The following is an 11,426-nucleotide window of genomic DNA, read 5'->3' on the forward strand; positions in this document are numbered from 1 at the left end:
GGGGGGGCAGGGACTGCATGCTCCCTGGGAACCAATAAACAGGAAATAGACACCAACCTTGCACTTGCTCCCTCAGCTTGGCCCCCCAGCAGGCTCCTCCCACTGGTCCAGGACCTGCCTCACCTCTACCCTAGCCCAGAACTTCGGAATGAAGGAGCCACAGACCCTCAGAAACACAAACAAATCAAACGAAGAGCCCAGGACTCTTGGAACCAAGCAGGCCAGAACCCTTTATCTTAAAGCCGCAGGGTTCTAGACTCGCCCACTTCAGGGGGTTTAGGGCCCTTACTGAAAGCATCCAACAAGCAGGGATGGTGTCAGATGTCTACTGGAGTGCCCCCAGTCCTCATCCAGGGATTGAGTGATTGTGCACAAGTGAATAGAACAGTGAGTGACTCAATGGAGGAGCAATGTAGGTTCATAGGCTCTGCCCAGGACCAGTACCTGCTGGGGGATCTGGATCTTGGCGCTCCTGGGCAGAATAATGGCTCACCTGATGCCTCGGTCCTAATCCGATAGCACCAGGGCTTTGCAGATGTGATTACGTCACGGCCTTTCAGACGGGGAGAGTATGCTGGGCTATCCCCGTAGGCCCACTGTCATGACAAGGGTCCTCACAAGGAGGGGGCAGGCAGGTCAGATTCTGAGGGAGAGTGGACAATGCTGAGCTGTTGGCTTTGAGGATGGAGGGAGGGCCATGAGCCAAGGAGTGTGGGCAGAGGCCCCTTCTCTCTCACAGCCATTGAGGCAGTGCCAACTCACAGCAACCCTATAGAAGAGGGTAGACTGCCCCTGTGGGTTTCCAAGACACACTTTCTATGGGAGTCGAGAGCCTGTCTTCCTCCCACAGAGCCGCTGGTGGTTTCCAATTGCTGACCTCGTGGCTGGCAGTCTAACGCGTAACCACTCTGCCACCCCGGCTACTATTACGGCTACAGTTGCTGTCAAGATGGTGCTCGACGCCTAAGGACCCCCATGTGACAGAACAGAACTGTCTCCCGGCTTTTCTTGGCAGTCATCTTTACTGAAGCAGATCACAGCAGCCCCTGGGTGGGACTGAATCACCAAGGGTTAGTAGCCAAACCCTCAACTCTTATGCAGGGCGCGGCTCATGCCCTACTGCCAGCGAGTCTATTCCCACTCAGAGTGATTCTCTAAGACAGAGCAACACCCGCTCCACAGGGGTTCTCAAGACTGCCAACTTTATGGGAGCAGACAGCCTTCTCTTCCCCCTGAGGAGCGACCACCAACCCTTCAGTTGGCAGACCGAGGCTTACCCCACAGCCCTGCCCGGGCTCCTTTGGGCAGCATCGCGAAGCTGGATAAGAAGAGAGAGCAGACTTTCCCCCTAGAGCTTCCAGACAGAAGCGTGGCTCTGAATACACCTTGAATTTTTCGCCGAGTGAAGACCCTGTTTGACACATGACCTCCAGAATGGTATGATGATAAATCCGTGCGGTGCTGCAGCTGCCGTGTTTGTCGTAGCCTGTTACAGCAATCAGGAAACAAATCCGTCACCCACCTGCCTGCCAGCCTGTTATTGGGAGCACCTTCGGGTCCCACTCGTAAGCACTGCCCAGAGTCCCCTTGGCTGCGATCTGGATGGGAGCAGATCGCTGAGCCTCTTCTCCCGCCGCAGAGTGGCCGGAGGGCTCAAACCACTAGCCTTTGGGTTGGAAGGTAACTGCTTCACCATGTGGCCCCTAGGACTACCATCTGCCATCAGCTCCTGTGCCCCCTCCCAGTGCCCCCGTTTAAGTGCCCTCTGTACTCACCACTCGTCCACTCCCTGCCTCGGGCAGGTCTGATCGCCCATGACTTCCTTGAGACCCAGGCAAACTGACCAGAGGACTTTTTCAAGGTCCGGCAGCATACCCATTTTTGGAGGCAGGTCCCACAGCGGGCACCACAGCCTGCCAAAGTCTGGGGAGAACCCCTGGGGGAGGGGAGAAGAGCCCTGGAGACAAGGGTCAGGGGGAGGAGCTCTTTCAGGGGGTCAGGCCAGAGCTTGAGTCCCAGCTGTGCTCCGAGCTTCATCTCCTCAGAGGCCTAAGAGAGTCGAGTCCCCCAGCTGCTCTCCTGCCCCCTCACAAGGATGGCTACCCGGTGGACAAGTGGCGAACCTATCCCAAACAACACAGGGACAGGTTTGATCCTGGTGCCCAATGACTGGCACAGTCAGTGGTTCAGAGAGGGCCAGAGACTTATTCAGGGCCACACAGCAGGAAAATAGTGAGCCTAAGGCTAGGACCCAAGTCTCCCAACTCCTAGTCCAGACCTCCCAATGCCATACCAGGGCATCCCTAATGACCTCCATAGTTACTGGGGGCTATGGAAACTCCTTGCAGAGCTGAGAGACCCTGACTGGCCCCTCATAGGCTGGAGCTCACTCGCTGCTCAGAGCTCAGCAGTCTGGCAGATTCCCCTCTGCCTTAATTCACCCCCTAGGCCCTGTGGGCCAGGAATCAACTCCCCCGGGGCCTGGGTATCACATCCAATAGGCTTAGGAGGGCCAGAGCCCTGGCCCCACCTGCCTCCCAGGGGACTTGGGGCCCCTATGTCAGAGCCTGCCAGCAAGGCGCCAGGCTGCCTGGACACATTTCCCAATAAGTACGTCAGGGCTTCATGCCGTTCTGGGAAATATGGGCTCCCTGTCTCCTGCTCCCCACCCCAACTGATATCCTCACCAACTCAGCGCAGGGGAAACTCTGTGGGCCAGTGGATATCTTGGGAGTCAGGACACCTGAGGCCAAACCTCACAATACTCTGGGCCTGTTTCCTCCTCTACATATGAGGATAAACCAAAAAGTATTGCTATAAAATCAAAGGACCGCTTACTCAACAAAAATATCAAATGCAAAGCTGTTGTTCTGGACCTGTCCTCCATCTAGATCAAAGCACTTCTGAAAACAGGGGCTCCACCTCTTTGGCCCTTCCTCTGGGAATTCTGTGCTCTTGGACTTACACCATGCCAAGACAGCAGCTTTGGCAGCCCCAGGGGTCCCAAATTGTGCTCCTTGTCAATGCTTTTTGAGTTTGCAGAGCAAAAAAGAAGTCTGAAGGGGAAGGCCAGGGATGTTGAATGGATAGGGTAAGCCTTCCCAACAAAATTCTCATAGGACAGGCTCCTGTAGTTCTTGAAGTATGTGCATTGTCCTGATGGGAAAGGAGTTGCTCCCAGTTGTCAGTTCTCTTAAAACATCTTCAGGGATAAGCCGCCACCAGTGTTCCGTGATCTTCAAGGGCATCTCTCAGGATCACCCCTTGGGAATCCCAACAGTAGTCCCCATGACCTCCTGCGCTTGAGCCTTGGACTTAGGCCCAGCAGCTCCCACTGTTTTGATTGGAACCTTTTTCTTAAGGTACCCAAACAAGAGTAAGACAAATGCATCACGTCTACAATCACCTACTGAGTGTATACCTATGTTTAAACACGCTTTCACGGGAATAAAGCTGGGCAAGCATGAACTGGAACCTGAGTAGTAATACTTTTTGACTTGCCCTCATCTTGGGCCCATGGCAGTGGCCACCTAGCTAGAGGACCAAAGAGAAGGGATGGGGGGGTGCTAGCTCCAGGGCCTTGTCACTCTCTCCTTTCCCATCCTAAGGGGCTCCTCACACACTACCTCACCCATGGGACCCATCCACACATGCAGCCACATGAGTAGCTGTGGCTGCGTCACTTTGAATGCTGGGGACAGGCCCACACAAAGCCCTGTGGGCTGCAACAGAAACCTACCCCACCAGCACAAGCCACCACTAGATCTCTTATCCGGATTATTCTGGTGACCTCCAGACTGGCTTCCCTGTCTCCACCCTCTCCTTGAAACGGACCCCACACACAGTGGCAAGAGGGACAAGTGAAAATGTGTCAGATCAGGCCACTGTTGGACCCAGAACCTGCCCTGTCACAGCCTGCATAAATGCCAGAGCCCTCCTCCTGTGGTCCTTCTAGATCTGTCCCCAAACCACCTCCACCTTCCCTCACCTTTCTGACCTTACTGCCTACCTTTCTCCTCCATCCATATAGGCCCCACTGGTATCTTCTCCAACAGGCTCCTCCCTCAGGGCCTTTGCACTTGCTGGCCCTCTCTACCCAGAATGCTCTTCTCCCCAGATGTCACCTGGCTCACTTCCTCATTTCTTCCAGGCCTCTGCTCAAATGTCACCTCTTCTGAGAAGCCTTCTTGGGCTTTTAAAATGGATCTGTCGCTCTGGGTTCTGTTGTCCTGCGTTCGTTTTCTTCAGGCCCCACCAAATGTGCCACTTTGCAGGCAGGCGTCCTCCCTTGCCTGGAAGCGAGGCTTTCGCTTTGCTAGCCGCTGAGTTCCAGGGCCTTGCCGTGTGCCTGGTGAGTTCTCAGTGGGAACCTGTTATGTGGACCGATGTGTGACCCCACCAGAGTCTCTGAGACAAGCTCCCCAGCACACGACCTGCCTTCTACCCTCCTCCTTGCCTCTGCTCAGGGTGTACACGCTTCCGACAACTCCTTCCCTCTCTTCTCTGGCTAGGGGAATTCCTCCCATTTCTAAGGCTGATTCTGCCCCACACAGCCTCCTCCAGGAAGCCTGCTGGCCAGTCCCCCAATAGCCTAAAGCCCCTTCCAGTTGACTTTTAGAATCAGAACCCTTTTTATGTCTCACTTCCCCAGGCACTGTGGTGCCTGCCCCCCACTTGGAGGCAGCTTGTGCATCCCCCTAAGAGATCACAAAAGGGAGGGAGGCAGGGAAGCAGGGGAGCCCAGCCCTGACACAGGAGACGGGGACAGGGACAGGATTAGCAGCAGCCTGCAGGCTCCCAAACCCAGCTGGGCCCAGCTATGGAGCTGGAAAATGTCAGGCTCAATGCCGGTCCCTCCGCCAACCTTTCCCTGTTGGGTGGACCCTTTCCTGAGCCACACCCCCCCACTCAACAGTCCGGGGGTCCTTGGGAAGGAGTGGGGACCCCTGGGGGATAAATGAGGAAAAGGAAAACCCTTCTGCCTGTCCTCCCCCTTCCCACCCTCCTCTTGCAGGGTGACAAGACATTTAATTATAGATAGTTGGTACTGCTCAGAATTCCAAATGTCCTAATCCCCTCCCCTCCTAGAACCAGTTTCCATGGAAAAAAATCACAGCAAAAAGCCAAGGAGGCGAAGGAGAGAACCACCACCCTGTGGGCTCCCTGCCTGGGGGCGGGGCACTAGGGATAAGAGACAGAAGAAAGGTGACAGAGGCCATGGGTTCTCCCCAGCAAGACCGGGAGCTGGGGATGAGACCAGGGCCCTGCAGCTTGGGGCTGCCTCTGCCTACCTTGTGGTGGGAGTTTAGATCCAGCATGCTCCCTTTCTGGTCACATCATCAGTTCTTCCCCCTCCAGGCCCAGCCCTTGGGGAACTAAATAACCTCTATACTATGCAGGTTCTCAGGCTGCTGGAGGTGCAGATGGTGTCCCCTGGCCCTGGCCCCCCAACTTGGATGGTAGGCCACTTGTACCGACAAACCCGGACAGCTGAGCCCCTTCACCGCGAAGATGCTGACATTCTAGGATGCAGCACAAACCCAGCAGCCTGAGAGTCTTAAGAATTCCGAGCAGCAAGATTCCCACAGCTCACACATTCAAAGAGCGAGCCATGCAGAGTGCCTGGCATGCCGGAAGCACTCGAGAAATGTTAGCCATGGCTGCCCCTAATCCCAAGAGGCCAAGGTTCTGTAAGTTGGTTCATCTCTGATTTGGAAAGACAAGCCATTCCCTATTCCTGGACAATAGTTGCTGAACGTGTCCAATGGATCTAAGGTTCCTGAGGCCCCCAGACTCCCCCTTCCAGGCAGGGATGGAGGACGTCCTGGAATGAAGAGCCACACGGATCACGTAGGCTGCAGTGGCCACAAGTGGACAAGATGCATCGTGAGGAGCAGGGGAGCTCAGATGGCCTCCACCTGGATCCACACCCCTCCGCACAGTGCAAACAGGTGTTCACAGAACAAACGAACCACGAGCTAGGCTGCGTTCCCTGGGCTTCGAGGGTCTCACAGCTGTTTACACAGAGCTCTCTGGTCAGCCACTGCTCTGTCTGGTCCTGTTTCCCTTGAGCACCCGGCAGGCTGGGTCAAATCCTTCTTACAGAGCCCCAGTGACACTGCCTTCTGACCTCTCACTGTACAGACAGGGAAACAGTCCCAGAGAGGACCGGGTCCAGGTCTTGAAGGAGGTCGCTGGGGCAACACCACGTGGGAATGCAGGTGGGAATAACCTGAGTGTGAGTGACTCCCCACAGCCCAGGATTGGGTCAGGGGTCCCCTCAGGCCCAGAGGCCTCTCCTCTCAGCCCTTGGGCTGGGCTCACATTGGTTTCTGCCCCATCAGCACCACGTGGCCACCTTTTCTCCCTTGTGATTCTGGCGCCTGCGCCATGCCACCTCCACCCACGGGTCAGGGAACGTGACTGGAACCCTCTCCTCCACTCACACAAGGGAACATTATATCCTCAAGGGAGGCCAGCAAGAGGGGGCGGCCAGCTGCTCCCCTTCCCCAGGAGCCAGAGGAAGGAGACAGCAGGAGGGAGTCAGGCTAGCAGATGGGAGAACCTCCAGGCTTTATGAGTGGGTGGGAAGTCAGACGATGGGGAAATCTCTTTGGAGCCTACTCCAGTCCATCAGGTTTCCCTGAGACCCAGCTGCAAGCCCTGTGCCTAGAAAGCTGGGGGAAGGGGCAGACGGGCCAACCGGCCTTTCCCCAGGCATGGAGAAACAGCTGGGCCAGTGGAGGCGGCTCCCCCTGCTTTCCTCCCCAAGGAGGAAGTGAGCCCACCACCCGCTCTTCGTATAGGAGCCTGTCAGGAACCATACGCCCCTTGTACAGAAGAGAAAAGGGTGGCAAAGAGGTGATTGGCACTAAGCCACACAAGGCCGGAGCTAAGAGTCAAGTCCTGCTCTGGTAATTACAGACAGAGGGAGCAGGGTAACTGGGGTAACCGGGCTTGGAGTGGGCAGAGGCCTGGGGACTGGAAGAAGCCTCATTTCCAGGCAGTTGGAGGCAGCATTTTAGGGCAGATATGTCCCCTGGGGGTGAGGTAGGGCTAAGCTTCTCCCTGAGGAGGGAGGGAGGGTCAGAGAAGACCAGATGGGAGACCGGGTCAGGAATTAGGTCTCTGCCTACAAAAAAGATGGTACCCCTTCCCTTCTCTAGGTCTCAGCCCTGTCTTAGGAGCACCCCCAAGTCTCTGTCCATTCTTTGGTTCACCCTGGCCTACCCTCTAGTTGAATCTTCGGGTCCCCCTACCCCTCAAATTCACTGCCTTAGAGTTGATTCCAACTCGTCGCAATCCTGTGAGAGTGTAAAACTGCCCCTGCGGGTTTCTGAGACCATAGAGCTTTACAGGAGTAGAGAGCCTCACCTTTCTCCTATGGACGAGCTGGTAGTTCTGAACTGGTGGCTTTGAGTTAGCAGCCCAGTGCATAACCCACTATGTTACCAACACTCCTCAGGCCCCCAGGGAGCCTATGGGAAAAGAAGTTGGGGAGGGGACCCCTGGCAGGAACTGCCTGCTCTCACTCTGCTCTACTTTTTACCCCATCTTTCAAGACAGAACAGATGCTAGAATTTGGGGGTACCCAAGCTGCCCTGACAGGGATCTCAGAAGGAAAGATAGATCAAAATTTTCCCTTCTTCCTATCCCGCCCACTGACTCCCTTTGCAGCCTCCTTGGGAGACAAGGACCAGGAAGAAATAGAGACAAGGAGTGAGAAACAGAGAGAGAGTTCGGAGGGGCCGTGAACGCGTTGGGAACACTGGGACCAGGAAGTGACCAAATTTGTCCGGGGTTTAGGGTTTCCAGGCTCCTCAGGCAGGCAGCGAGGGAAATCTCGGGCCACAATCCCTTCGGCCATCATTCCAGAACCCAGAGCCTAGAATCTAACGTCAAACCTAGGCTCCCAGGCACCTTTCTGAACCCACAGTCCAGACTCCAAGGGTGGCTGAAGGCAGAGCACACACAGCTGGGGGGGTGGGGGTCGGCAACAATGACACTGTGGACCAAAGTGCTGGCGGAGCAGGGGGAACACTTCAGGAAGGGGGCAGGGAGAAGCGTGTGCAGGCCAAGCTGTGAAAAACCACGGCTCCTTCCCTCACCCACAGAGGCAGACTTGCTAGAGGGGGGCAGGTTCACCCCAACTGCTCCACAGGCCCCTCAGCCTCTGCACAGAGCCCCATCTTGTCCCCAGCTTCCACTAGAAGAGGCTCTGTCAGGCCGCGGCCCCGAAAGGTTTGTGTCCCAACTGCAGCCTACAAACATTGCCCAGGTCTCTGCAGCACCAACTGGACAAAAACATAGACACCGTCATATCTTATGGGGAGAATGAGACGCAGGAAACCCAGGGCCACCTCAATGTCAAACAGCAAGTCAGAGACCCAGCTGGAGCACTGATGCCCTGTGGACCTTCCCAGTTCTCCAGACCCTCAATTGAACCCACCACAGGAAGGTCACATGAGGAAAAGCAAGCCCATGTCCACTGTGGGCCCCAGAGCATAATCATGCTATGGGCAGTCTGACCAAAAAACAAGTGTGCAAGGCTGGCAGGAGAACTGAGCCTCACGAGGCTGGATATCCCAAAAAGTCGGATAGGAATCTCTAAAACCAGCCCCTGAAAAATCATCTAGAGGAGGAAATAAGAATCCTTTGTAATTATCACCCATAACACCTGGAGTTAGACAGGAACTTCCAGTAGTGGCAACAGCAGAAGCCCGAAGTCTTGGGGGTCCTGAGCAGACAGGAGGCCCCGTGTCATTAACACTGAACACTGCCTGGGCTGCTCCCGGTCCAGATACACATCCTCATACTTGGGCACCTGCCCAATGAGTCCACTACAAGCCAGTGCCCATGAGCCTTCCTCGATCCCACTCCACTCTGCCCCACAAAGAGGACTCACCACTTGTGGCTTGCTGCAGCACTTGCTGGCTGGGGCAGGCTCCGGAGGAGGCCGGGCAGCCTCAGGGGGCTTGGCCTCTGCAGAGGGTGGTCCATGGGGAGCCAAGCAGGGCCCATCGGCAGGCCCTGGGGCAGGGACCTCGCTGGAATGGAGGTTCAGCATGTACTGCTTGGTGACGTCCTCAAGCGACGGGGCCTGCACTGTGGGGTGAGCTCGTGCAGGAAAGCCCACGGGCTCTGGCACCGCCACAGGGGGGCCAGCAGAAGTGGGTGGCTCAGGTACCACAATAGGCATGAAGGTGGCGGGCACACTGGCATGGCGAACATGCTTGGAGGAGGGCCGGCCCCGAGACAAGCTGCCCGTCTGGTCCAAGTTGCCCTCCTCTCTCCGCAGCTCCTGGTGACTGCTCCGGGCTGGGCGCTTCTTGGTGCCTCGGTGGATGATCCGTGAAGTCAGAACATCAGCCAGCTTAGGGTCAAGGTGGAAGCCACAGTGGCCCGTGGAGGGAGCATGGGGGGCCTCAGGCAGGGCCTTCTCAGACTGGGCTCGGCCCCTGGCAGGACTGGCTTCTTGGGGCTCTGTTCGCTGCTCTGCAAGGAGGGGCTCACTGCTGGATGGTGGCAGCCCAGGCTCCACCTCTCGGATGGGCTCCCCTCCAGGACCCTCAAATCCAGGCCCAGCCAGCTCTCCACGGCGGCTGGGGTCACTCAGAGATTTCTTCTTGGGGGCTTTGCCAGCTGTCCTGTCATCCACCGCACGCCCAAAGGGGACAGACTCCTGGGCAATGCTCTCAATAACGTCCTGGTACCCCTTGCTCTCTTCACTGCCCACAGACCAGTCACTGTGGCTGCTGGTCAGACCCTCATCCACAGCCAAGGCTGCTGGCAGTCCTGACTTGGGGCTCAGGGAGCCCAAGAGGTTGCTGTCCACAGAGAACCCAGAGGGCTCCTCAGAGGTGGCAGTTCGGTGGCGCTGCGGAATTGGGTCACTCAGAGACCTGTAAGCCTCGCCCACCTCTCCATTGTTCAGTTCAGTCCCACCGGGGCCTGAAGGGGGGCCTTTGCGGCGCCTGCGGAGGGTCCCTGGAGTGGGAGGAGCCTCAGGGGACACCAGGCCCCACCCACCCAGACTGTCCTCTGCCCCAGGGCCATGGTGGTTGGTCTGGGCAGAGGATGAGGAAAGGGGCCGCCACACACCTCCAGAGCCTAGGCTGCAAAAGGCTGAAACCTGAGGCTCAGGGTCCGTCCCAATGCCCTCATCTGTCAGGCTGGACTCGGGGGCCGAGAGCTCCTCCTGGGACCGCTGGCCCCTAGTCAGGTCCCCTGCCCAGGCTAGGGTCCCAGCAGGGACATCGCTTCCATCGTCCTGTTGGGCACCCATGCGTTGGATCTTCTCGAACACCTGCCGTGCTTCCTGTACATACTGGTCCTGGACAATGAGGGGCAGGGGCTCCTCTTGGGCGCCAGGGCCTGCCAGCAGGAGCTCAGAGGTGCTGAGCTTCAGGTGGCCAGCGCGGGGCAGGCGGCAGGACATGGGCTTCTCTGAGCAGGTAAATGACTTTGCCCTGCGCAGGGTGGCCGTCAAGTCCTTGAGCGAGGGGCGGGTACCAGGTGAGGCAGGGGCTGGGGCAGGCAGGGGCCCAGGCTGCCCCACTGGGCTGCCTGCTGCTGGCGAGTCCCTGCCACCCAGGGGGTCGCTCTCAGCGTCCCCGGGTCGCTGGCCAGCCTTGCGGATCCTTAGCTCTGAAAGGTCTGAGCGCAGGAAACTGAGCAGCGTCAGGGTCTCTGAGGCGATATCTGGGTTTGACAGGGACTTCCGCTGCCGGGTCTTGTCCAGCTCCAGGCCGCCGTCCCTCAAAGCCTTCGTGGTGCCCACGGGGCCCTTGGCACGAGTGCGAGTCTGGGGCCGCAGAAGGAGCCCTTCCCCAGCTCCAAAGCTGGGGGAACGGTACACTCCCCAGCCCCCAGAACCTCTGGTAGACCACAGGTCCTCATCCTTGAGGGTCTCCGTGCTTGAATAACGACTGCTGCCCCGGGAGCCGGTGGGGCTGGCCAGGTGGGCGGGAAAGCTTATCTTGGCCACTCGGAAAGCTCCCCCCACAGGGTCAGAGGTGGGCCGGAGCCCCTCCTGGGGGCCTGGGACGCAGGAGGGCGAGTCCGTACCCCACTCGCTGGATCCCTCCTCGCTATGGGATCTTGGAGAGGTGAGGGGCTCGGGGCTCCCGGCTGCCGGGGGAGGGTCTATGCTGCCCAGACTTAACCCATCACGGTCTGGCCCCGAGCGCGTGCTTCCAGTCCTTGGCCCTCGTCGCCCTCCCCAGCGGTGGCCGTCCTCACCGTCTCGGTCCTCGTCACTGCCTGAAGAGTGGCCGCCGAGGTAAGCTGGGCTCCGAGTTCGGCCCTGCGGGCCCTCCTCTTCCTCCTCGCTGGAGCTGGCTGCGCGGCTGAGGCTGACGGGGTCGGAGGCGGCGGCGGCGGCAGGGGAGGAGGAGGAGGAGGAGCGGGAGGCCCGGGCCCCGGCC

General features: G+C 58.0%; 1 protein-coding gene across 1 annotated transcript in view; it reads right to left on the minus strand.

Moving 5' to 3' along the window:
- ARHGEF17 (Rho guanine nucleotide exchange factor 17) overlaps window positions 1–11,422 on the minus strand; it is a gene marked incomplete at its 5' end in the record, with an annotated part of 55,776 nt that extends 44,354 nt beyond the window's left edge. The window contains one exon of the mRNA XM_004708919.2: window positions 8,906–11,422. Within this exon, the coding sequence (XP_004708976.1) occupies window positions 8,906–11,422 (2,517 nt within the window). The remainder of the gene's footprint in view (window positions 1–8,905) is intronic.
- Window positions 11,423–11,426: the final 4 nt, after the last annotated feature.

The sequence above is a fragment of the Echinops telfairi genome, unplaced genomic scaffold (genome assembly GCF_000313985.2).
Source record: "Echinops telfairi isolate 266 unplaced genomic scaffold, ASM31398v2 ScPeMD7_1713;HRSCAF=2227, whole genome shotgun sequence".
Lineage (NCBI taxonomy): Eukaryota > Metazoa > Chordata > Mammalia > Afrosoricida > Tenrecidae > Echinops > Echinops telfairi.